We start from the raw sequence: 27,259 nt of genomic DNA, 5'->3' as shown, positions 1-27,259 counted from the left end.
ATGTGTGTGTGTTTGTATGAATACGTGTATGCACATGTGTTTGTGCTCACATGCACCACAGGGAACATGTGTTGACTAGAGGACAACTTGTAGAAGTGGTTCTCTCCTACCATGTGAAGCCTGGCTCTCAAACTCAGGAATCCAGGCTTGGGGAAACCCATCTTTACCTACTGATCTGCTTTCTCAGCCCCAAGGCTTATCTGACCTATTAATATTGTACAGGGGTGAGATGCACTTAGATGAAAAAATACTAAATCTTCATTTACATCAATCTCCAGCTTAAATTATATGTTTCACTTACAAAGGCAAAGAACAGATCATAGTATTATTACCAGAGGCTATGGTTTTTCATCAATAGAAGTCAAAAATAATTGCATGTCCATGTACATGTGTGTATTATCCATGTGTGTGTATGGGTAGAGGTCAGAAGTTGTTTTGTACAGAGACTGAAGGAACACCCATTCAGAGCCTGCCCCACATGTGGCCCATACATATACAGCCACCCAATTAGACAAGATGGATGAAGCAAAGAAGTGTAGACCGACAGGAGCCGGATGTAGATCTCTCCTGAGAGACACAGCCAGAATACAGCAAATACAGAGGCGAATGCCAGCAGCAAACCACTGAACTGAGAATAGGACCCCCGTTGAAGGAATCAGAGAAAGGACTGAAAGAACTTGAAGGGGCTCGAGACCCCATATGTACAACAATGCGAAGCAACCAGAGCTTCCAGGGACTAAGCCACTACCTAAAGACTATACATGGACTGACCCTGGACTCTGACCCCATAGGTAGCAATGAATATCCTAGTAAGAGCACCAGTGGAAGGGGAAGCCCTGGGTCCTGCTAAGACTGAAACCCCAGTGAACTAGACTGGTGGGGGGAGGGCAGCAATGGGGGGAGGGTCGGGAGGGGAACACCCATAAGGAAGGGGAGGGGGGAGGGGGATGTTTGCCCGGAAACCGGGAAAGGGAATAACACTCGAAATGTATATAAGAAATACTCAAGTTAATAAAAAAAAAAAAAGAAGTTGTTTTGTAGATCACGTACTACTTTATCTCTGGAAACATGGTTCCCTCACTGAACTCTTGGTTAGAAAGGCTGACCAGAAAGCTTTGGGGATCCACCCTCAGTGCCTCCCTTCCACCTGGATGCTGGTCTCCAGACTGCACCCACCTCCTGCCTAGGATGAGAGTATTGTGGTAGCATGCCACCAGGTTTGTTTGTTTGTTTGTTTACCATGGATGCTGCCATGCTTGCGTTTTTATGTGGGTGTTGGAGATCTGAACCCAGGCCCTCATGCAGCAGGCACATTACTGACTGATGCATCTCTCCTGCCCCAGAAATAATTCACAGTTTTATGTCACATTACTATTATCTGGAGTATCTTTAAATATATTCCCATCCAGCATTCTGAAGTTATGACAGTTATCAAAGCTGCATCTAGAATATTGTGTTTGTTATATTAACAGGCACTTATATAATTTTCTATTTTGTTGTTTTTAAAGTCTGCACTTCAGTATAATTGATTTCCTTTGTAATACTGTGTGTTTTATTTTACCTAAAAACACTATTCTGACAAGGTGTTCATAAGCTTCCCTATCCTGTCATAATGATGTGTGGCACAAAATTGAAAAACAAAAATGTTATGAACAGACTGATCTAGATTTTGTACCATTACCAATTTTACAAATCTGTGATACAAAGGTGTGTGAGTTTTAATGAAACTGATTTCCCCCTGTGAGGAGAAGCTAACAAAATTAAGTATTGATGATATGAAATGAACTTGCCTACAACTCCCTTGGAAATATTGATTTGAGCCTAACTAGACTATATGTGCTTAAAGGGGAGCTACTTACAGTCCAGGCGTGCTGTAGCTTCTCTTTCTAGCTCAGCTTTCTGCTATATTAAATGAGAATGATGGCTGCATCTAACTCAGAAAGTTGTTGGGATAATTAATTTGGATGATACCATATAAAGCACTTAGCATAATACCTGGCTCATGATGGCCCTTCAAAAATCCAGCTATCATAATGTTATACTAAGGTCATCAATTTCCTTCTTGGTGCCTCACGGTATAAATAAAGCCTTTCAATATATTACGCAGTAAATCATTGGATGCATACACATCTCTACAATCTTCTTAAAGCAGATGTTATAGTTTGTAAATCTTTGATAAGCCTTCATTTAAAAAGTCACCTAATGGATAAGAACATAAGCTCTGAAGTTAGAAAATTGTAAATTCAAACCCTGACTCCATCAGGGATTCTTTGTGGAACCGGAGAGCATCTTTAATTTATCCAAGTTCACATCATGATCTAAATCATACCTACTTCATAGTATTGCTGTGAGAAGTAAATAATAGTATATACACATATGTATACAATTTGTGCTCATAGCATTCAATAAATGGTATTTAATCTTTTCTTAATAATTATCTAAAGCAAGACAGATTTGTGAGGCAGATAGATGTGTGGTTCATTGATTTTAGTCAGGCTCTTTTACAGAGCCCAAAGTCACTTTGAGTGTGAGGTGTAAGGCACCACACTAGGCTCAGGGCAAAATTTTCTTTAGTGCTTCACGCTGGGTCCTCTAAGACATGGGCTCTGAATCTCTTTCCAACTCTCAATTTTTATCTCTCCCATTTTTATTCCCTAGTAACACAAAACACTTTTGAAATTCACACAGGATCACAACACACTATTCTCATGCACAGGCCTCACTCCACTAGTCCCTGGTTTTCATGAATTCTACTTAACAAATTTTGTGTTTTATGATGGTGCAAAAGTCAATATGTATTCAGTAGAAACTTCCACTTCTAATTTAGAATTTGCATGATGGGCAGCTCCCTGTAAACCACAAGACTAGGAGGGTCATGTGGACTCCTGTGTTGCTAAACTGTGGTGCTCAGTGAACTACATATAGCAATTTCATTTTTTATTTATGATATTTTCAGTTCATGATGGATTCATTACATTGTATCCATACTGCAATTCAACCAAGGAACATGTGTGGATTGTCCTTCCATCCCAAAGAAAACCCTCCTTCACCTTCTCTAGCACATACTTTTGCCTGCCCACAAATCACTAAGGGTCTATCATTTACCACTTGTAGTGGTAAGCTTGGGTTTTGTTTCTTATTTTTTTTTTTTTGGTTCTTTTTTTTTTTTTTTTTTTTCCGGAGCTGGGGACCGTACCCAGGGCCTTGCGCTTCCTAGGTAAGCGCTCTACCACTGAGCTAAATCCCCAGCCCCGTTTCTTATTTTTTTAAGGTGCTCGATTGGACCTTAGAGCTTTGTTCACGTTATACACGTAGTCTGCCATTGAACTCTATCCTCAACCCTTAACACACATGCCTGCGCACACGTGTGACAGAGAGATTGAGTCACTCAGTTGTCCAGGATGGTCTTGAACCTGTGCTTACTGCCTTAGCCTCCCCAAAAGCTGGGGTTTCAGGTCAGTGCAACAAGATTCAGCGTGACATGTACTATTTTGTCTCTCTGTGTATCTCTTTTCCCAGATAGATTAGGAGTTCGTGGCAGGAGTTTTGAGTGTGTATTTTATTTTTCTCTGAATTTCCATTAATGCTGTACCTGGCTCAGAACAAGTGTACAGAAAATGGCTGTTGAATTACTCTAAGAAGTAGATGTGTTTCTTCTCCCCCTATTCCTCTCCACCCAAAAAGCCACCATCTTTGTCTGCTAGTGTCCCAGACTCCTGCATCCTGAATTTATGCAAGAACATTTGCTTGGAATCTCTCCATCCAATACAGTGTATGACAGTAAAGCAAGGCTTCACAAAGGAGAGCCCAAGAGGCCCTGTCCAGTCAACCTTCCCTCACATAGGTATGCAGTCTGTCAACACAAGCTGGACTTGTGTGCACATAAATGCCAGCTCTCTGAACTCTATCTCTGTACTATTTAGACTTTGCTGTATCTCAACTATATTTGCTCTTGATCAGCCTTGATATGGTGTGCAGATCTGTCCCGAATTATTAACAATATTGCTTGAGAGCAAGGACTGCAACAGGGAAATGTCAAGGGGACAAAAATCTTGAATTTAATGGTGCCAAATGTCAAGAAGGAAATACTTCCACCAGGGCCTCATCCCCAAGGTTACACAAAGATAAGAGGGCTCAGGCAAACACAGAAGCAAAAGGCCTAGCTGTTCCCAAAACGCAAATAAACATTTATGGAACTAATCTATTTTATTATAAGAGTTAACATAAAATAATTATAAACAAGGAGGAAAACAATAAACACTGTAATTAAAAATCAATTCAGAAGGCTATAAGTCTACTCAATGCAGATGAAATTTTATATTCTACTACCTCTTCTGGCTTTTATCCAAGAACATTTTAAAAAGAGAAGAAAGAAGAAGGAAATACAAGAAAATGACGTGATGGGCTTTTAAGAAGAAAAAAATAGAAGTTTCTTAGTCTGTGGGGATGTGTGTATACTCTGTTATAGTGTTTTATGTAGTAGCCACCATTCTCTTTCATCCTGGGCTTTGGGAACGGGAAATACAGCAGGATTTGGGGTTTCTAGCCACTATAGCATAGAGTACTGCCTTCCCCAATTACCCATATTTTGGCTTCATGTAACAGCCCCAAGGAGTGGGGAACAGGAATTAGTTGGCTGCATTTTGCTCCTAATTAATTTCAGAGGTGGCTTGAAGTCTCGTTTTATATGGGCTGGATTTTTTTGAGATGATCGATCTCACTGTTTAGTTCGGGCTGGCCTGACTCTAGCAAGCCAGCTTCTTTGCGAGTTGCTAGAATCATCAGTGCGCTCCGCCACGGTCGGCTAGGAAATTTCGGACTACTTTAGTCACATTTACCAGGGTTCAGGCAACTGGAAGTTCAATTTTCTTGAAACAGAGCGACACTTGCCCCTGCTTGGCATCCCAATGGATCCTTCCACCGGGAGCGGGACACCTGTAGTGTCCCGCTGAGCGGCGGAACCTTACATGGGGACAGAAAATAGTTCAGGTTTTGGGCAGAAGATGGCAGCATATACTGCTCTATTTCAAATGCCCTGGGTTCTTGAATGAAGCGAATGAAGGGGGTGGAGGGCGGTTGGAAGGGAGTAGGAATGAATAGAAATTTATTTGAGTTTTATACAAAAACTGAATTTTGTGAACAGGTTTTAATTTCCCCAAGAATCAAAAAAAATGAGTGTTCCACACTCAACACATTCTGAGTTCTGAGATACTGTAAAAAGTCGCCTTTCTTGGTCACCTTGGACGTCCCTGCAGCTCAGACAGCAGGGGCATTAACCCAGGGTGGCCCCTATATGTGCCCTTTCACTATACCTCCGCCCGGGGTTTATTCTCCCAGATCCCTCCGCCGCCATTACGGGACAGACGCATCACTCCCCTTCTGGCTCTGCGTGCGTGCAGACGGCTGGAGAAGTCTCTGGAGAGATCGACGGAGACCGATCACCTGAAGTAGCAGGTAAGGGGCGGGAGGACGGGTTTGGGGGAGAGAAACCAGTAAAAATGAGTGAGGAGAAAGAGGGGGTGCTGACGCGAGGTGTGGGGAGAGAAATAAAATGAAGGAAATAAGAGGGGAGGGGGCCAAGGCAGGAGCGGAGAAATGGAGGCGAGGGGCGGCTAGACATGGAGGGGAGCGGGGAAAGACGGGAAGGGGACAAGATGGGGGAAAGCAAGGAACAAACCGACCAAACCTGTAAGGAAACTTAGAAAAAAACGCCAAATGAGAGAAATAGCGGGAAGAGCGGGAGACGCGCGGCGAGGGAGAAGGGGCAGGCCCAGGGGACGCCCGCAGCCCGGACAGCGGGGCCTGAGGAGATGGTGTGGAACGAGGCACGGGGCTGAGCCCGGGAAACGAGACGGAGCTCGAGATGGGGTGACAAGTGAGGAGGAGCGGCTCGGGGCTCAGGGGACATGGTTCTGTGAGTTTGGAGTTGGGGCGTTTCTCAGGTGTTCTTGTTTTCTGGCACTTTCTGGGGGGCTGTCGCCGCCGGCGCTACCACTGAGTCCAGGGCTCTTCCCTCTTTTGGCACTTCCCGAAAAAAAAAAAAAAAAAAAAAAGCCGGGCTGCGTGGCGGGCGGCGGTTTAAAGGGCCGCTCGGACGGCCGCCCGCTGGCTCGCTGGCTCCATGGCTCCGGGCAGGCCGTGAGCGCGCCGCTCAGGGGACACCCTGTGAGCCAGCCCCCCCTGCGACCTTTGGCCCACTCTGGAGAGCCCGAGACCCCGTGCGGTGAGGGGGCGGGGGCGCTGGCGCTGCGTGGGTCTCGGGCGCGGTGGGGGGCGGGGAGATAGCGAGAGACTGAGGGAGAGGAGACAGACGGAGCGGAGACAGACAGTCCTGTCGCCGGGGTAGAGACACAGAAGAGCCGCGGAGAGCAGAAGGCGCGCGCTCCTGGACGTCCAGCCGCTCAGTCGGTGAGCGCCAAAGGCACCCAACGCTGAGGCGCGCACGGCGAGGAGCTGCCGAGGCGGGCTCCACAGGAGCGCGGGCGGGCGTACGGCCGGCCGGCCGTGTGGGAGCTGAGGGAGGAGAACTCCGCGCGCCAGGGGGCCCCCTCAAGCTCTGGCCAGGGAGGCGGCGGCGGTGGCAGAGGCGGCGGCAGCGGTGGCGTGTCCTCCGCCTGCCCCTCGGGGCTCATTTACATGCTGTCACGGCCCGGTGCGGACTCTGAGGCTCGGGGGTAGCTCGTACGCTCGCCCTGGGCTGTCGCCACCGCGCGATCCGCGGAGCCCGCGGGCCGGAGAAGCAGGGCTGCCGCTGAGGGCGCGCTGCGGCTCTCCCTGGCCGCTCGCCCTTCCTGCCGCCTTGCAGGTCCGCCGGGAGCCACGCTCGCACTTGGGAAACTTGGGAGTGCGCTGGCGTTGGGGGGCACGCGCGCGTGGGAGCTCCGGGGGAGGGGGAGCGGGGCGGGGGAGGGGGGCGGCCCGGGCTGCCCGAGCAGGGGGAGGAGGAGGAAGTGAGCCCGCGGGAGCCGCTGGGAGCTGTTTGTCCAGCTGTTTCTCTTCGCACCCTGAGCGCTACCACCAGAAGGGGGCCCGAACCGACCCGGGGCGGCCGGCTCTTTTTTTTTTTTAGGCGCTAATTTCCAACTGTCCTCACAGCTTGTTTTGCCGGGCACCCTGGAGTCCGAAAAGGCCAACTCCGCAGGTGCGCACCTGCCCGCCGCCCCTGACGTCCCTGAGCAGGCAGCCTCTGAGCCCCAGAAGATGGCCCAGCCCAAGATCGAGTGCCGCTCACCTGTCGGCCTCGACTGCTGCAACTGCTGCCTGGACCTGGCCAACCGCTGCGATCTCCAGAAAGGGAGAAGCGGCGAAAACAACCCAGGCAGCCCCACCGTGAGCAACTTTCGGCAGCTGCAGGAAAAGCTGGTCTTCGAGAACCTCAACACTGACAAGCTCAACAACATAATGCGGCAGGATTCGCTGGAGCCCGTGCTTCGTGACCCCTGCTACCTGATCAATGAGGGCATCTGCAACCGCAACATCGACCAGACCATGCTCTCCATTCTGCTCTTCTTCCACAGGTGGGTGTCTGGCCAGAACGGCTGCGAAAGTGGCCCTGATGGATATTCACCTGTGACTGGGGCAGGGAGGAGGTGGGGGGCACTCCAGCAAGTTTGCAAGGGGGTTGGGGGGAGTCGGGCTCCTAGGCTGAGGCAGAAGGGCCCTCTTGGCTACCTAGAGCCCCGCAGAGCTCACAGCGTTCTAGCAGCTCTAAGTGTGTTTTGAATGGAGCCTGGAAAGGCTCGCAAACCCTTGGGCCCAAAAGATGGAGTGACTCCGTGGGGGTTGGAAGTAACTGTGGGTGCACCCTTCACTTTCTATAGTCCTTCAGACAGTTCTGCCATAGGCTTCTCTTAGAATTTGAGTTTCACCCAACTCCGTGGGACTGAAACTGGAAGGACTTAAATTACTGAGTGGCACTGACAATTAGGACAAGTCGTTAACATGTTGGGCTTCTGATGGGGAAAGATCAGGCTAGAGGGATGGGAAAAATCAGAACCCTGTGGGGAGGCGGGGACCCGACCCACTTCGTAGATTATGGCCTTCCATTCTGAATGCAAGTGCAAAGCAACCCCAGAAAAAAAAAATAGTTTAGGATTATCACTTTGAGCACTTCAAGACCTCTCTATGGCAGGAGAGTGGAGGAATCCATCTACAGGTAGACTCTGTGTTGGAGTGTGTTTCAGATTTTCTGGAAACCTGGAAGGCAAGAATGGGGAAAAGGAAGAAATAAACACAGTGGGAATGCTCAGGGCAGCTGTTGTCTCCAACAACGAGTTACTCTGGTATTAGTGACTTAGAACTCAGATAATTTAGGGGCAAGGACTTCCGGAAAACCTTCTGTGGGTTTTATGTTCTTAGAGACCGTGTGTGTGTGTGTGTGTGTGTGTGTGTGTGTGTGTGTGTGTGTGTGCGTGCGCGCGCGTGCGCATATGAGCATGTGTCTGCATGTGTGCTTGGGCACACAGGTAGATTTTTTTTCTTGCTTAATGGAGCAGGTTATGTAACAGCGTCATCCCTGCTGTGGGAGACCTGTGTGGTAGTGCAAGTTATGCTTCTACCTTTTTGTATGAGCCTGAGAAAGTTATATGACCTCCATGCTCTCTGCACAGTGCTTTCTATCTCTCAGATTCTAGGTTGTGGGCAGGTAGTGTGCCCAAAGTGATAAGAAATGCCGAGCACTCGTTCCTTACCTTCATGGCAGTGAACTCAAATAGCACATTGTAAGGGCTCTCAAGAAATGCAGGAGGCACTCTGCTGAACTGTCAAGAATGTCTCCCAAGACAAATCCACTGTCTCCTCACTCCAGCCCCATTGATTTCTGGTGGGGACAAGCAAGGCTTAATGTTATATCAAGTCGTATTTCTGAGGCAATGCCATTGAAGCATTTTCTCACTTATTTCACGTTAGGGATTAAATTATTTCATGGTCTAGAATAAAGCCAAGCTATAGACAGAACACATTTGAAGAAAATCTTCCTTTCTGGTCAAATATTACTACAAGTGTATTCAACCCACAGACCCTGAGATCCTGTAGAGCACGATCCTTAACTGGTGTGTAATGATCTGCTTGCTGGCACAGCTCAGTTGGAGAGTGGGAAAGGCGAGGGAGAGGGAAGAAACCTGAAGAGAGAACCTTTGCATTTGCTTCAACTGGGAAAGCAGAGGCACCTCTGGGTCTTTGGTGAAGTGAAAGGGTGATTTCTGTTTCTAGGCCTTAGGAGGGTCTGACCTAGGTGAGTGAAGTGGGAGGCTGAGTTTTGCAAGCCTTCACATTGTGTCACACCTCTGGAGTGTCCTGGTCGATTGGGTTTCTTGAAAGATTTCCTTTGTCATCTACTTCAGTTTTGGGTACTTGGTTCTTGGCCAAGCCCGGAAATGGTACTGAATAGGAATATTAAAGGCAATGTATGAGGGAAAAGAACAAACTAGGGGATATGCACCTGACAATGATTCCTGTGACCAGAAGAATTCTGTCAGTATGCTATCGCAGAACAAGCTAGAAGGCTACTAGGCTTCATTGAAGCTCAGAAGGGAATGACATAATTAACAGGACAACACAACGCTCTTTTCCTTAATTGGTATTGGAGATCCAAAATTCAGTCTAGGCTTTGCACATGTTCTTTGTGAACTAGAAGCCTGTTATTGCTGGCTATAGGGCTTCTCCAATGTCTAGGCTGAACAGCCTCCTATATGAACATTTCCTTTGCTGCTTTGTTTGATTCCATGGGTTTCTTCCTGTATAATTCAGCCATAATTTTTATTCCTGTTCCAATTCACAATAATACATTTCAGTCCCTGACTGACTGTATTTCCCATTTTAAGTTTTCAAGGCCACATCTAGTGGAGAAGCCAATCTTCCAGCCCCTTGTCTTGTAGCCTCTTCTGCTATTTCAAGGCCTCCAACATTCTTGGGAAGAAGACATGTCATATTCTTGATTTATGTCTGTCCATGTGTTTTGATCTGTCCCTATCTCCCAGCTTAGGCCTTGATTTTCTTGGAACAAAGCATGTAAGCAATCTGAGGGTAGGTCTGTGCTTTGCTTGCTTTCTTCTTGGTCTTGCAGCCACTATTTAGTAAAGATGTTATATTCTAGTGATTACAGATAACTACTTAATTGGTGTACTCTGGGGTAAAGATTTCACAACTTTAGCATTTTTTGTGCGCGCACACACATTCACACAATTGTGCAGATACTCGTGGAAGCCAGAGAGAATATCAGAACCCCTGGAGTTACAGATGGTCATGAGCTTCCTGCTGTGGGTGCTAGGAACCAAACTCCGATCCTCTGCAAGAACACCAAGCACTCTTAACTACTCAACCATCTCTCCAACCCCACCTCTTTAACCATGTGCTAGAAAATTCTTCCTAGTGTTTAAATGTAGAATTTTCTTTTTCAGTTTTAATCACATGTGGTAACTAATAGTATGGTAGAAGTTCAGATGGAGTGTTTGTACATATAAAAATCAGTGAGAATGAGTATGCAGCCTTTTGCTGTATAAATGGCACTGCTAGGCTATTTGGGAAAAAGAAATGTATTTTTATTTTTTTTTCCTTTTCTTTTTTTTCAGAGCTGGGGACCGAACCCAGGGCCTTGCACTTGCTAGGCAAGTGCTCTACCACTGAGCTAAATCCCCAACCCCGAAATGTATTTTTAAACACCATCCCTTCAATCTTATGTAATGTAACTAATAATCATAAAGGATTAATAGTTAACAGTTCTTCTTCAATTATAGTGTATACCAAGAACAGCATCTAATAGTTTCATTTAGTATTTATAGTGATCCAACAAAACTGGTATTACCCCAATTTTCAGTTTTGTTTTGTTTTTTCGAGACAGGGTTTCTCAATGTAACATCTCTGGCTGTCCTGGAACTCACTTTGTGGACCAGGACAAAGTAAAAAGTTTCCCCTGCCTTTGTCTCTTGGGTGCTGGGATTAAAGCCACAAGGCTCTGTTTGGTTTTCATTTTTAAAAGAAGGAAATTAGTCTTGGAAATCTTAAGTAATTTGCCCCATGTCTCTCAATAAAGAGCTATATCAAAACTCCAACTGAGATCATAGATTCTGGAGTCTATTGAATGAAAAAATATTCAAAAACTAAAAATAAATAAATAGATAAATAAAAACAAAACTAATAAATAAATAACAAAACTAACACTAAAGAGGTGCTTAGAACACTAAAATTTAGTCTAACACTAAAATTTTGCTGGATGGTAGTGATGCATTCCTTTAAAAAGCACTCAGGAGGCAGAGGCAGAGGCAGGCGGATCTCTTGATTTACAGGCCAGCCTAGTCTAGAGTGAGTTCCAGGTCAGCAATACTACACAAAAAAACCCTGTGTGGAAAAACATATACATACATACATACATACATACGTATGTATGTACGTACATACGAAGCAAAGAAAATTGTGATTCTAGAACCTTTACAAATGGTCAAAATGTCCAACTATTCCAGTTTTGCGTGGAACACAGGGCTCTCTGATGATCAAACTGGGACAGTCTCAGGGAAACTGGGATGGTTGGTCACACTATTATTAGACTTGACTTCATTTATTCAACTATGCTTCTGAATACTAGAAAGTTTAGGAGAAAGGTGGAGTACACTGGGCAATTAATCTGAATTGTTCAGTTTAAATGCAGTGTTTAAAAAATGAACTAATTTAAATTAAAAGGCTGAGTGAGTTTAATTACCTGACTTTTAAGGTCAAGAAGAGTGACATGGTAACTGGCAAATATTCTGTTTTTATGATTGTTGTTCTTATAACCTCAGTTTTATTTCTAAGATTTTTTTTTGAGAGTCTCACACTACAACCCAAGATGACTTGGAACTCAGACTGAACTTGGCTGGCCTGGAACTCAGTATAGTCCAAAGCAATCCTTCTAAATCTGCCCCTCAAGTGCTGGGATTAGAGGTATGAGCCACCACACCTGACTAAATCAACCTTTGGGCCCAGAGCATATCTGCTCAGTGTGCTCCCAAATACTCTGGGTCTTGATTCTCTTTATCTCCAAAGTTTTTCTAGGAATCTACCTGTAAGCTAACCTGCCTCCAACAGGTTCTCACACACAATTTCAGAAAATATGAAATATTTATGATAGCTTTATGTATGCTAATTCATTTAATATTCTCTGTTGAGCTGTTATGTACTAGCATGGAGGAGGAGTTAGATTTAGAGATCAGGTTGTTTTTTCAAGAAAAATTTCACACTATTTAAGATTCAACACTGTCATTGTACCATCTTAAAATCCTCTCTCATAGCATCAGTGGTATGTAGACCACACTGTGAGAAACCCTGATAGAGATTGCAACCCTTTGTCAATTAATTTACCATTTGATTTCAAAGACAGAATTCTTTGTCATAAAGAGGTTTTGAGTTTCTATGTGGTTAAGCCTGTCATTCTTTACCTTTGTGATTTTTGGTTTTGGTATCATGCTTCGAAAGTCCTTCCTTAGCCCAAAGTAAATTAAAATAACTATTTCCCAAGTGTCTAGTAGTCTGACAAAGAATAGGCACTCTTGAATTAAGGGAAAGCCTCCATTAAAAATACAAATGCATTTGAGAGCTTAAGATTCAGGGTTTGGATTCCTCATGAGAACCCTACCATACAAAAAACTTGTCATTTTGCCAAGGTACAGATGTGAATTTCGTGTGCTGGCAGGTTAGTATATTGAGGCCAATCCATATGCCATATGCTGATGAGTAAGTTTAGTGCCCTGTTACCCCTGCCAGTACCTGAGTAGCTCTGTGATATATGGTGTGTGTGCATACACATATATTTGTGTGGATATTGGTCCAATACTTATTAAAATTTACCATTTTAACCATTGTTCTCACTAAGTGATAACATCCCATTCTCTCTTCTCCCCAGCTCCTAATAACCTGGGGCTTTCTGTCTCTATAGATTTGCCTATTCTTGCTATGTCTCCTATAAGTGGAATTTGTGCAATATAGGATCCTTTGTGGTCATCACTCACGTGATGTTTTCAAGATTTATGTTGTAACATGTAACAGTACTTCATTGAATAATATTCCATTTTATTCCTGTAGTGCATTTTTTATGCGTCCATCTATCAGAAGACACATGGATTGTTTCTACTTTGTGTGGCCATTTTGAGGAATGCTGCTATGAGCACTATAAAAGTATGCGCTGCAGTGGCTGTTTGGGATTATTTGGGGTACATGCCTGGAAATGGCATTCTTCACTTATTTTTCATCAAAAAAATGTGATCACTCATTTACAGCCATTGTTTGTCATTTATTTCCTTTCGTGGAATTGTTCCTTATCTCTGTGGACAAGGTAACAGTTCATAAAAAGTAGAGTTCAATGAGAATGGGACACAAAAGCCAAGTTGACAGAATCAAAGTGGAGAAACTGGGCTGTATTCATAAAGACCAGGTTAGGTGGGGTACTACAATGTGGGGCACTGAGCAACAGAGAGCACAAGCAGTCTGCCTGATAGGTTCAGCTCTTAAAGAGGTTCAAAATGGGGCCTTGATTTTATTTTCTTGTCCGTATAGCCTGGAGAGGACCTATGTGAGCCCACACCTTAGAAGATAACTCTTTCCAGGGTGACCTTATTTTCCCTCCCTGCCTGAAGAGGTAGTTAACTCCCTTGCTTATATTTTTACTTCCAGATAAACTGGCAAGCTCTCAATTCCAGGTAGCTTTGGCTTCTTTCCAGACTACTCCTAAAGGCCAAGGCCTCTAAATAAATGAAGATGGATGTGTCTGGCCAAGGTTTCCAGGGTCTCTGGGCCACCTGAATGATGGAGCACAGCAAAATACTAGCCCCCAACTGTGAATTGCTTCAGAGGAATGAGGTAGTCTATGTTTGTATGTGGTGGTAGTCACTGGACTGTGTTTGCTCATTGTGAATCTGCTCCTACCTGAACTTTCTCCTCTTATGTAAGGCATCCCTCAAGATAACTGCAAAGCTGTAATCTGCCATGGCTGGCTGAGTTTACATAACAAATTGGTTGGTGTCATGCAATAGTCTTTTGAGCCCTTGAGAAACCAGTGTGCTGAAAGAGGCCAAAGCTTGGGCTCATTTGGAGGGGCACGTTGTGTGCTCAGTGTACTCAAGGGAGAGCATTCCATGACCACAAGGGTCAGAAAGATGAAGTTTCTTTTTTAGATGAAGAGAGTAATGATGACTCAGGACATACTGTACTGTCCCAATGCCTGCAATAATGGGGCAAGGGTTAGGGCTTCATTTTCTGCCAGAGCTTTGGAATTTCTCCATGCAATCACATAGGTTAGTGGGAGCCCCACGGAAGAACTGAAGGCTAGATCCCAACTTGAGCAACCTTCATCCAGTGAGGGATCAGACTGGGAAGTTACTGCCTTAATTAAGGAATAGGAATAGGGATGAACTAGGAGAAGAAAGCAAGCTTTTCCAAATGTTATCTTAGGAAGGAGATGATTTTTATCAGCAGGCAAGGTAAGCTCACTTGTACCTTCTGGCTAGGAGTCATCCCCTAAGTAGCTATTGAACTTTTAGAAGTGCTGTAAGAGGTATAAGGTCCCAACCAACACAAAGGAGTAAATGAGAAGTTTTCCAGTGTGCAAACACTGGTCCAAGAGAAAACAAGGGCTTGGAAGCGGGTTTGGTCAGTAATGGCCAAAGCATGTTATTGTATCCCTTTCTTGGGAGTAACATTTCTTAGATAGATCAAGCCTGTATCAGTCCCCTGCCTATTAAATATCATATTGACCTTCCTAAAAGGAAGAATTTGATCACAAAATAGCCTTGAGTTGTCAATATACTTTTTTCGTCTTCTCTTCAGAAGGGATGGCGAGCAACTGCTTACAATGTAGAAGTCTGGTGGAGATTCCCACTTTCCCAACTATCCCTGAGGAAAGGGGAGTGAGAAGTGAGAGGAGGGAATACAGATCCAGTGGCTGCAATGTAGCTTAGCCCCTTAGCACCTCTCCTACACTGCTGTTTAACCTCACTTTCCAAACTGGGCTGGGCCTGTGCCAGCCTCGGGGCCCTGACTCATATCTCATGCAGTGCCTTATGTAACAGTGCCAGGTTACTGAGACATCAAGCTTCTGCTTGCTCAGTGGTGGGCTTCCCCCAGGGCCAGGCATTCCGAAGGCAGCCTCAGGTTTAAATGGAGCTCATACTATTCCCTATGTGAGGCAAACATTTGGCTCAGAGGGAAATACCAGACGTCAAGGTGTGAGTCGCCTTACTCCCACACTTAGAAGCAAATGTAAACAGACAAGCAAGCTGGGATGGATTTGGGTTTACTGAAGTCATTTCCGAGGGGTACTGCTACTTTTTCTGAATAGTGCACTACTAAAGGAATGATGTGAAGGGGCTTCAGAACGGGTCTCAGAAAAGCCTTTTCTATCTTATTGTCAGGTCAGGAACTTTTTTGGATACCTTAGTCGGATAGACATTTAAGCAGAAAGGTGTGCCCCAAGCTAGAGGAACCATTTAAAGAAAAGCCCCTCACATGCCAGTTTCCTGTCCATTCCTCATAAAGCCTCAAAGTTCCTAGGTTTTCCTGAATTCACAATGATTTTTAGGTTTATTGGTTTGTTTGTGTTGTTGTTTGTTTTGTTTTTGTTTGGAGGTTTTCTTTTTGCCTATTTAGAAACTTACATTACCAGCTTGGCACAACTCTGCCTTTGTAAAATTAGGTTTCCTAGATTCTGACATTCTTTAAAAAAATAAGTTTATATACAACACATATATCCCCACCAATGTAATATTCCGTTGGCTCAAAGTGTGTGACTAAGTCAGTAACTCCTCCTCTTCTCCTCCCAGTGTTTGCCCCAGCCTGTTCCATTATGTTGCCACCAGGTAAGTGGCTAACAGTCTGAGGTTAGCTGAGGAGACTGCTCTATAGTCCAAGGAAAAGAGAGAAGGAGGGAAACAAAATTTTGTTTTTTTGAAGTGGCTTGGAAATCAGTAGCGTGCTGTGTTCAGAGATAGTACTCATGAGTTCTTGGACAAGACCATTATCACAGGACTCAAGAGAGCTAGGCATTTCAAGTTCTCAAGGCACATCACGGGGTTGGGGATTTAGCTCAGTGGTAGAGCGCTTGCCTAGGAAGCGCAAGGCCCTGGGTTCGGTCCCCAGCTCCGAAAAAAAGAACCAAAAAAAAAAAAAAAAAAGAACCAAAAAAAAAAAAAAAGGCACATCACATCCAGAATCAAGGAAAACTGTAAACCCTTACCACAGTTGTCACTCCTCCCTCTTCCCTCAGCCTTTATGGTTCTTAGTTGTAAGGGGAAAGGGAAAGGAATAAAAAAGGAAGGGGAAAGCATAAGAACTGCTCAGTTTTAAGACAACATACTCCGCCTGCTTGGGTGCACAGAGAAGTGAATAATGGCAGTATCTCATTCAGCCTTGTATGGAGTGACCAAACACTATATTAATCAGTCCATTTATTGACCAATGTCCTGCTACTTACTGTGCTCTGAGTATGGATTTCTTGAATTCCTATCTTCTCTGCAAGGCATGGTAAAGTACACAGGGAAGTCAGAGGCCAAGGCCAGGTCTGAGGTTGTGACCATTGGGAGTAAAGAAGCTGCCACCAAGGACTCAGGGCAAGGAAGTGTTGCAGGTTGTGAGCCTCTAAAAGCTGAGTGAAGGCTATGTTCCTTGAGAGAAAGGTCTTAAGCTTAGTAGAGCTTGGGTTGTGCCAAAGCAAACTAGGAAGGGAGAGTCTCTTTATGGCGGCAGCTTCCAGCAGAGCCTTAACGAGTGGGTTGGCTTTGGCAGGTGTTTACTGGCTGGCTGGATGGATGTAAGACTTTCTGGTTGGGAGAGGAGAGGAGAAACTTGCCAACCCTGCAGGGATCCTGGTAGGAAGGGGCTGGCCTGGGTGGGAAGACTTTTTAGCCTTCCTGGGCCTGAAACCAGAGTTAGCAAGCTTCAGGAACAAGGGAGAAAGGCTTACTTTGGCATTCTCCCTCACTGTTCTTTTTTGCCTCAAAACAAGCCTGACTTCTACTCAGGAACTTGGACTATCCCCACACAGATAGAGGCATCTAGAAAATGAGAGTAGGATGATACTTCTGTCTTAGGATCACTGGAACCAAGTTTAGTCATACAGTAGAGAGTAAGTCGCAGAAAGAAAACCTGGGGTGTGGCTTCATATCTGGATCTCAGCTTTCATTTCTACAAGGACCCTTTAAAAGGAGGGTACTACCATGTATGCATTCATGTGTGCATGTGTGTGCAAAATTTGCCCCTGTCTTTCTGAGAAAAAGAGGCTGATGGCCCAGTAGAGTGTCATTTTAGGCTTGTTTACATCTCAGCAAACTTTTCAGATGCTCTCTAAGTCAAGACCATTGAATTGGGATTAAGAAAGGTGGGAAACTTCAAGTTAGCAGGAGAGGAGAGGGAACTAAAGTAGCAAAAAGAACCAGCCTTGGGTCAAGTGAGAAAGTAAGATGTTGTTCAAGGTCAGTATTCCATCTTTATTTTCTAGTGCTCTCTACCCCAGTAGTGTCCTGGACACTTGTGCCCACAGTCCTTTCTTACTAGTGATCTGAAGAATTCATATTTAAGTTCATGAAATATTTCCATCAACAAGAAATGCTCATTGCATATCTTTCATACTCTAGGCTCACTGAGCCTAGACACTCAGGATACAATGGGAAATACATAAAAGCCATTCATGATCTTATTGGAGAGAGTTAGACAGAAACCAGATGGTAATGGTAGTGTACAAATTTCAAACTACCAAGAGGGAAGAGTATAACAAAGGCTTCCTAAGGAAGTCCTTATGTGTTAAAGAAAGGAGTCTGTAGTATTGAAATTCTCATTGTCAGACACAGGCCAAAGGAAGACGTGCAGACAAAAGACTTTCTAGGAACCCTTCAAGCTATACCATGCAAATAGTTTTCACACCTCTAGAAATATATCTAGGCCACAAGTGGCCAGCAAGTCCAAAGCAGGAGGAATATCAACATTCTGACAAGTACAAGAGATAAGTTTGAAGCCCATGAGGTAACTAGCATTTAATGTCATCCTTTGCTAAAAATAGTCAATGACAGTATGGAAATGTGTAAAGGCTAGCCCTAGGAACCCGTGATAAAGTGGGTGTAGCCTGTGGGGAGGAAAATTTGCTTTTGTAAATTATTTACTAAACAGCAGCAGGAGCAAAAGAATAAAACAAAACAACCCCCCCCACACACAAAACCAAAACAAAGGAACAAACAACTGAGGGGAGGTATTTCTTTTTTCTTCCTTTTTTTTGAGAGCAGAGCCTTCTTCTGAACTGTGGATAATTCTTACTGTTCAGGTTTCACTCCTCTCTAGGGCCCAAGGTAATATCAGATATTTGCCTAGGCTGAACGAAATAATAACTTGGATGTAGAAGAGAAGTGGAGACTATGGAACTTAAGAGAGCACAGAAACTAACCAAAGGGTCCCAAGTAGTTTCCTTTTGAGAGAAGTGACCTCATCGCAGTGGAAAGGCAGGTGACAGCCAAAAGGTCCGTGGGATCCAACGGAAATCTGATTGTGAAGAGTCAGGATTGGGATATATATAGTACTTGCAGAGCCAACAAGAGGTAAACCTGGGATTGGAGGCACCTGTTTTGCAAAGCTAAGAAACTAAGATCATTGAAATAAAAGGAGTTTAAGGGCGGGCAGGATAGTGGAGAATAATCAAAAGACAGAAGGTTGTTTTAAAATATAAGAAAAGTCACAGCTCAGGTATGTTGACTAGGGACAGAATAAGAGGAAACAGGCCTATACTATAGCATGAACAACTGAAATTAGATAGAAAAGAGAACTTCCTGACTATATGCATCTAGAGAAGCTAGACAAAATGACCAAAAAGCATTATTTTATAATTTTAAAATATGGGACAGATGTAGTACTATCAGTGGATAGGGATGGTTTAATAAAGGCCATAGCAGAGAGGGACAGACAGTTAAGGGAAGTAAAGAGATTAGAAACAAGAACTTACAAAGAAAAGGAAAGCACATGATACAGAATGACAACGTGGCAATTTCATAAAAAGAATGTTTGACTGAAGTGATAGTTTGGCCATTAAAGGCTTGTACTGCTCTTGCAGAGCAGATCTGATTCAGTTCTCAGCACCCACGTTGGGCAGCTTGCAATGGCCTATATCACCAGTTTCAGGGCAATCGGACAACTCTGGAATCCATAGGACCCTGCACTCTCACACATATGCATAATTAAAAATAGTAAAAATAAATCTTTGTAAAAACAAAAATTACATTTTAATTAAAGGCAAGTCATTACAGCTAGCATATGTTCTTGTGTGACTGAGTGGTATATGGAAATGAAATAAGGAACTGTTAGGGCCCTAGCTAAAATAATAACAATGGGTCACTCCTATCCCCTAAACTTAATGATTTGGGAGCTCATTATATCCTGGAGACAGTAGAATAAGACTACCTATACCAGCTGCTTGTGGGAAGGAGACAGAACAAAACATGCCAGATTTCCTGCCACAGGAAACTTAAAATTCAGTAGTATAGATAGGTATCAAGTAATAAATACACAAATGAAGATATTGCTGCGCTTGATCACAGAAAAGGGGCAGGAAGCCGGAAAACACAGCCTAAGAGGTCTTCACCTGGGACTAGAGAATCTCCCTTCTTAAGACCTTAGTAACTGCAGTGACCCATGTGAACGTGTCTTGCCGAAATCAGTAGCAAGAAAACTAAAAAGAAAATCTAGTCACCGTAATGCCCTCAAAGGTGGATTTTGAATCTCATCGAAGCCTTATAAAAGCAACCCTCTCCATGGAAATATTCTCACTACTGAGGTCACATAGTCTTGATTTTGCAGAGTGATGTCACACAATGGCTCATCAACTGAAAATCTGTGTTTTGAAGACTTTGAAGAGTTCATTACCTGTCAGATGAGCAGGATGAAGGTTAATGAAGTGAATAAAATACTAACATAATGAAAGCTTTGCTTATAGGATAGTCATGGTGGCACATGCCTACAATTGCAGCCCTTGGGTGGTGGAGGCCTGAAGATCAGAAGTTCAAGGTCATACTCATTTATTTATGTAATATATCCGGAACCTGCTTGAATTACATGAGACACTGTCTCAAAATAAGAAAAAAGAAAAGAAAGAAAGAAAGAAAAAGAAAATAAAATTGCACTGGAAGCTTCCCCACCCCCCAAAAAAGCCTTGTCTCTAAAATTGCTTTGTCCTCAAAGCTTTGCTAAAAATTACCTTGTTTTGACTGCATGATGGGTCCAGTGCTGAAGGGCAGGTAGCTTGGTCCTAGGGATTTACAGTTGTAGAGAGGTTGGGCCCCTTTTTGTAGTTCTTTTTCTTGAGAAACTAATTGGTTCTGGCCCTTCTAAAAATCTAAAGGACTACTCATTTTTCAAAAGTGGACAACCAAGTGCTATGTCTTCAGGCATTGTGTGTTCATGAGACATAAGGGCTTTCCATACTATGGACAATCATCTAACATACTGTGAACTTGTCAGTTTTTCCAGAAGACCTTGGTGCCATCATGTAAAAATTGGTGGCAGTATGACTAGGGAAATTAAGGGAAAGATAGTCCTAGAAGGCACCAGTATCCCAGTATTCTTTCATTATCATTAGGCACACCATATATAATAATAGAACATCCTTGCCTCCCTTTCTCCCTAAATCCTTCTCTCCTTGGCTCCTCCCCATCTACTGTCAGTCACAAACCCTCTCTTGCCCAAAACTACAACTGAAATTCAATCTGTCAAGCTTTCTCTCTAGCAAGGCTTGCTCTTTCTGCCTTCCTTCACCTTCAGATATAAAAGACTAAGAATACTGTTTTCTCTCCTGCTGACAGCAGCATGGGGTTAGGGATGAGTAAGCCCCTAAATACATTTGTGCGCGGACATGCACGGCATGCACGCACGCACAAGGGTGCCTTCCTGCCATTACTGCCAATTTACGATGGAGTTCAGAGCACTGTGAGGCTGGGGATAGATAGCATCTTTGAGACCTGAACTTCCTTTCCAAGATTGGCTGATACTATCTTCTGTACCTTAGAACATAGAGGCTTAGAACTGTAGAGACTTTCTTAATCATCTAGTATGATTCCTCCTACTATAAAGGAGAAATGTGAGGTTCCAAGCAGGGTGGTACCCACCTCAAACTGAACAGCCAATTAGTGAACAGCTGGATAAAGAAATTATATCTCCCGATTCTCTGATCCAATGATCTTCCAACTTTTCATCTTTAGATGGTTGTGCACATACCATCCCAGTAGGTACACAACATCTCCATGCCAGGAGACCAGTTTGAGACCCACCAAATGCCAAAAACGTGTTTTTAAGATTTGATTTTATTTAATGGATTTGACCAGTGGTTTGGGTGTTAGGGAGCCCCAGCCTTAGAATCCTACTTCTGTTGAGGCTGAGGCTGTATGCCACAGCCACAGTCATGCAAAGGGGACAGAAAAGCTTGCTGTTCAGTTTGGAAAAGAAATCAGTTGCTGAAACATTGGTCTTTTTGAAAGTTCCAACCACAGGAGCTGGCTGGCAGAGCCTCTGTCTGGGTTCCCCGGGAGGATCCGGCCCTCCTCTTTAGTCTGGGAGTTAGTTTAGGAAACTGGCCCAAACTCCACAGAAGATCCTGAGGGCAGCACTTGCCTCAGGAGCTCCAGTTTTCCCTCAGAGCTCAAAAGCCCCCAAAGCCACTCAGGACTCAGGGCAGGGTACATCTTCCTGCTTTCACAGCAGAGCCAGCTTAGGCTGGCCCTGAGGCTCCTTGAGCACTTTTTGTTTGGAGTCTACTCAAGACTTTCCAGTTGCTCCCACCCTAGCCAGGAAGCTACAGGGAGAGAGTGAGAGGAGATAGAACAAGAGGAGACAGAGGAAGAAAAATAAAACTCTATAAAACCAAAGTTTCCCTGTGCAGCTGGGAAATGAAGGTGAAAATGCTGGAGGAATACCAGCTCATGGAGGAGGACTCAGAGCCTGGGGAGGAGGCACAATTCCTGGAGGAGTTACAGCTCGAAGTAGTAGAGAGTGGGTCAGAGTTGGATCCAGAAGATCTGGGTTCCAGTCCAGACTTTGCCACCAATCTGATGATTGAGCTTGAGTAAGTAACTCCCTGCCCTTCTATGGATTGCTTTCCCTCCTTGTACACTTGGGGAGGGAGAGATAGGATAGTCTCTAGGACCTCTTTCAATTCAGATATTTGGGCAGAATATGTTTGTAAACTTTCTACATGTAGGGTTGTGTCGTAGAAAAAGTTGTACACTCATAATGCTAGGATGATGTTTAAGGAGCACAAGGGATTGAGTTGGTAAGAGAGAAAACAAGTGATGAATATAGGAGTTACAACCCCCAATATATAGGCTTAACAGAATATTAGCTTTGACTCTTTTTTTTAGGTCGAAGAATTAGCCTTGAAGAAAGTTTATAAGTAATGGGAAGTAGGGTGTTTGAGGTCTCCTTGATGTATAGTTGCTAATAAATAACTCAACCAAATGTCTCCCAGTGGCACCATCCATCCTAAAATGCAGATACTGAACCCAGATTGTGTTTCTTGTGTTTTTTTTCCTATGTAGCTTTGAAGGAATTCTCGGTTAAACAGGAGGGAGGGAATAATCAGTTATTTGTTCACATCCAGAACTCTTGGCAAACCACAACTGTCACCAGACTCATGTTGCAAGACTCAAATCAGACCCTTTACAGAATCTAAAAGATAATAGATGACAGAGAGAGAGAGAGAGAGAGAGAGAGAGAGAGAGAGAGACAGACAGACAGACAGACAGACAGACAGACAGACAGACACAGACCCCCTCCACAGTGTGTAGCTGAGCTTGAGCTGCCAAAACCTTATCTGCTTTAGGTGTATTAGAGTTTAAGAACATGGTACTGTGTTCAGATTCCTTAAATACTGGTCATTCTGTCCTGGGTTATAAGTTAAGTGCCATAGAAGGTTATAAAGTTATAGGTCATAGAAGTAGACATTTCACTATCGACCAAAGAGTTCCTTATTATAACAGGCATGATAGTTTAAAGTTTCTAATATTATCAAGTTCTTTATTCTTCACTGCTGGGAAAACTGTAGTAAGTAGAACGGGAGCCTCCCTCAACTTGTCCAGCTACTTGTCTGCGTCCCTAGAACCATTAATCACACATTTTTTGCCCTCACTCTCACCTTTATACTTGCCTATACTTCTGCCCATCTTGGCTGAATTAATTTCTTTAATAATTTCTTGGTTGATATCTGGTCACTAGATTAATCTTAATAGATTTCTAAGGTTGGAAAGGATCTTATTTCCATAGAACAATGTGTTTTTTAATAGCTGCAAAATATACAATCCTTTCTGGCAACTTAGGGACTGTGGGAAGAAAAAGAATAAGAGAGTTTTACTAAGGGAAAGAGAAATTAATTTGAGCTAGAGAAAGGGAGAAGGAAATTTGGAACAAATAGAAAAAAAGAGAGGTAGATTATGCTACCACTTTCCCTAAGAGGAGATTAGTATGCATGTGTCTTTAATGCTTATAGGACTTCGGTCCTCAATTGAACTGGTTTTCTTTGCCAAAGGAATTTCATGCTCCCTATATGATGGAGGTACCACCTGAGTGGTATATTTAGGGAGCTCTGGAAGGTAGGGGAGCCAGGTGGTCAGAGCTCTCAGCCTCCCGTAGAGCAGGTCTTCTCTAAATTCCTTGAAAGGTTTTAGGTTAGATTAGGAAGGGGGTAGGGAAGAGTGATTATTGTTTAGCCATCACAAAGAGGCATATAAATCACCAAAGGACCTTAACTCTCTAATCAAACAAGAATCTTACAAATAAATCATCTTTAAGAGGTGGAGGCACTGCCTGGCCTTGGGCAGCAAACACTAGCACAGCACAAGCCGATTCTCTTGTTGATCAGACTTGCTTGGTATACAGCCTATCTGTTAAATCAAATCAGCATACATCCTTCTTGCACGCAGAACAGTTTGGCCTTCCAGTAATGTTCCTACTGCAGGCCTCCTTTGTTTCTTTACCACCCTGGTAGCAGGCTAGGGGCCTGAGGTGTTTCTGGCTTCAGTATTCCCAACTAGGGGCATCTTGTGCTTCATGGGGCCTCTATATGTACCACATGGCACATGGGTGGGCAGATTAGCCACTGATGTGGGCTTGAGGCACTCCAGCCTATACAGCCCCTGGGACCAAGGTGGAGGAAATCCACTCGACGGAATGTATTGGTCAAGTGACTTCTAGTGTGGCATTCTGGGCAGGGGAAATAGCTCGAGGGAAGGAACACTTGACCAGGAATAAGAGCCCTGTGTTCTGCTGCAAACTTCAGCTTTAGCTAGGGCTGTCACCTGAAAGGAGAAAAATAATAACTGGCTCTGAGAGGAAGGGGGGAGGGAGCCAGGCTTAGGATGCTATCCTGGCCATTTGAGGCCGTCTAAAGCTCCACCAGCTTTACATTTGGAGAAAGAAATAAAGCAGTGCTTGTTGGCTATGGGAACCATCTGTGTGCATGATACAGAAAGCACTGTTTCTCCAAGTGTGGTAAACATACACTGGTAGTGTGCAAGATGAATTTAGGTGGTATAAGGACTGTTTTTCTATTTGTATAGCTATTGATATAGCATGTATTGCAGGTAAATATGGCTAGTATGTACACTCTGATTTCAGAAATACTATTTCTAAGGATGAGGCATTTGTAAAAGGTTAATATGCTTAAGGTTAGTTTTGAGAAAAATATAATGACAGTAGACAAATAAGTTAAGAATATTGTACTACTACACATTGTCTTTATCAGATGTGTGGCAAAAAACCCAGGAGAAAACAGCCATACAGTAAGGCCTAAGGTCTTCTTTTTCATAAGCACCTGGCTCAAAATCACCCTGACAACCTTATTCCAAGCATAAGATCAACCTGCTATTTTTATATCATTGGTGTCCTGCTTTGCCCCATGACACTCAGGACTCCAGATTAGCAGTAGGCCTTTCACTCATGGTGAGCACCTTCTTGACCACCCTTTGGTAAATATGGCTAACAAGTATTGGAAAGCTGGTGGGACTGTCCCCACCTGCCTCTGTTGATTTCCTCTCAGTATTACCCACTGGCTTGTAGATCGGTGTCTTCAGGAAGCAAGACAAAAGATTAGTATTTCTTTGAATGTGCAAAACTGCAGGAAAGCAGGAACTGTCACTGAGCAATTTTGCATAGATTAGCACTGTTTGGACAATTAGAACAAGATCTTGTGGGAATTGTGTATAAAATCAAACTAAATGAGAGACTTCTCACTTCTGCTGAAATTCTGTAATGGGCTCTGGGTATATAAATTAGTTCACTTCCTCCTTTCAATCACCTGAGACAGAGAACATGATGCTTACAGAACCTGATGTTTTCTTTTTCTTTTTCTTTTTTTTTTTTTCTCGGAGCTGGGGACCGAACCCAGGGCCTTGCGCTTCCTAGGCAAGCGCTCTACCACTGAGCTAAATCCCCAACCCCAGAACCTGATGTTTAATCCTAGTTTCTCCCAGAGCCCTGCCTGGCAGATTATAAGGTTAGCAGAAACAATGAAGATTGTGGACTTGGTATATATTTCCTTATGGTTAGGTTATATTCAGGAGAATTGTGTGTCTGGTCTCCTGAACTAGCTCAAGTAGAGTTGAGTGATCTTCAGAAACATTCAAGCAAGGAAATACTACAATTTTCTTTGCTCATACATTCTAGTGGTTAACTACCCCTTCTCTAAGATTTTTACCACTAGTTCTAGAAGTTTTCAGTTCTCTTGACGTTTAAGTCATACTTATGGTCTTTGTTAGATTTTTTCATAAGTTTGTGAAATACATTTTCTATATTTTAAATTAATTCTTTAATTTCATACAATGTATTTTGATCATATCTACACCAACTCCTCCCAGATCCTCCCCCTCCTTACTCTCCCCCATATTTGTGTACTTTAGAAAAACAAAAATCACATATCCACTCTAATTAGTGCTGATACATACCTATTCCTGGGATAGGGCCATCTAATGACATGTGATCAACCTACTAGGAGCCACAAATCTAAAGAAGACTGACTATCCTAGTCATCCCTGACATCTGGCTCTTTCAGTCTTTCTGCACCCAACTTCCACAATGATCTCTAAGCCTGAGTATGCCACCGAATTTTGTTTTCTGTTCTCTGAGCAGTTATGACTTTGTTTGCCACCATCCATTACTCAAAGAAACACTGATGAAGTCAGAGAGCTGCGCTAATCTATAGATAGAGAAAGATGAATTTAGATGGCAGTTTGATATGTCCACTTAAACAAATAATAGTAATGGGTTCACCCCTGGAGCCTGTGTTCTTGGCTGGATTTACAGTATGAAATCTACTTTTTAATAAAAACTTTGAACTAGCTTGTATTTCTGTATCCTTTATATAGTTTCCAACTTTTCCAATAGATATTTTATTCTATCTTTTAAAAAGGTTTGAAATTATAGCATGAATACCTTTACTTTTAGATAGTCAACCCAATCTCACTTTTGATCAATGAGTTACACTTATAGGATGCCAGATTTGGAAATGACTGAAAGTAACTGGCCTGTGAAGGCCCAGTCACCTGCTCTAAGCCCCTCAACTAACTGTCCTTCTGGAAACTGGAGCTATGTAGGATTTTATCAGTAGCTTAATGACGGAGTATAGAAGGAAAGTGACCTCAAAGATTCTACATACCTTCATATTCAGATCATCTAGGATCATGCTCTTTCCTTTAAAATTAGTAAAGTATATAGTAGCAATTTATTGTTTCTGTTTTTAGCTATCCACCCATATCCAATTTTATATGGGTAGCAACACATCTATACTATATTCATTTTGTGATTCATCCATAGTAATTCCAAAATCTCAGGTTGCCCATCCCCATATTCTGTAGCTCATTTTTAGGAACCTAGGAGTGCTTTGACATTGGTCCAAGTAGAATATAAATTAAGGATGATTTTGAAAAAGATAAATTACATACTTTTACTTGACTTCCATACTGAAGCATGGTTGAGTTTCCCATGGCAGGATCACTAAGGTAGGATATGTGACAAAGGATTAATATGGAAGAAAAAAGGTGCACTATGAGTTCCATATAGTTTAGTATTTGTGCCTTTCTACTTATTTGAGCTGATATGAAAATGAGTTTCCTTGGAGTGCATAAAAACAAGAGGAAACTGGATGTAGGGAAAAAGGAAGCTGAGACCAAGTATTTACCACAAAATACATATACCACCAAGAAACACTTGAAAGTTGATTTTCTAGCACACAGAAATAATTTGTTTGTCTTTGGAATGTAGTATGTGGCTGTTTACCCCCACG

General features: G+C 43.4%; 1 protein-coding gene across 4 annotated transcripts in view; it reads left to right on the top strand.

Moving 5' to 3' along the window:
- Positions 1-5,382: 5,382 nt before the first annotated feature.
- The window catches only part of Tsc22d3 (TSC22 domain family, member 3), a 59,975-nt gene continuing 38,098 nt past the window's right edge, over positions 5,383-27,259 (top strand). Inside the window, exons 1-2 of one of the 4 annotated variants that reach the window (NM_001400982.1) lie at positions 5,383-5,454; positions 7,096-7,517. In NM_001400982.1, coding sequence (NP_001387911.1) covers positions 7,201-7,517 — 317 coding nt within the window. In that variant the 5' untranslated portion in view covers positions 5,383-5,454; positions 7,096-7,200. Of the gene's footprint in view, positions 5,455-6,107; positions 6,224-6,341; positions 6,409-6,630; positions 6,806-7,095; positions 7,518-27,259 lie in introns of those variants that run through there. The other 3 variants (XM_087600863.1, NM_001400983.1, XM_087600862.1) reach the window with 3 other exon arrangements.

Source organism: Rattus norvegicus, chromosome X (assembly GCF_021556685.1).
Source record: "Rattus norvegicus strain SHRSP/BbbUtx chromosome X, alternate assembly SHRSP_T2T, whole genome shotgun sequence".
Lineage (NCBI taxonomy): Eukaryota > Metazoa > Chordata > Mammalia > Rodentia > Muridae > Rattus > Rattus norvegicus.
Note: the sequence above shows the minus strand (reverse complement) of the source record. Positions and strands in the feature narration are given on the sequence as shown.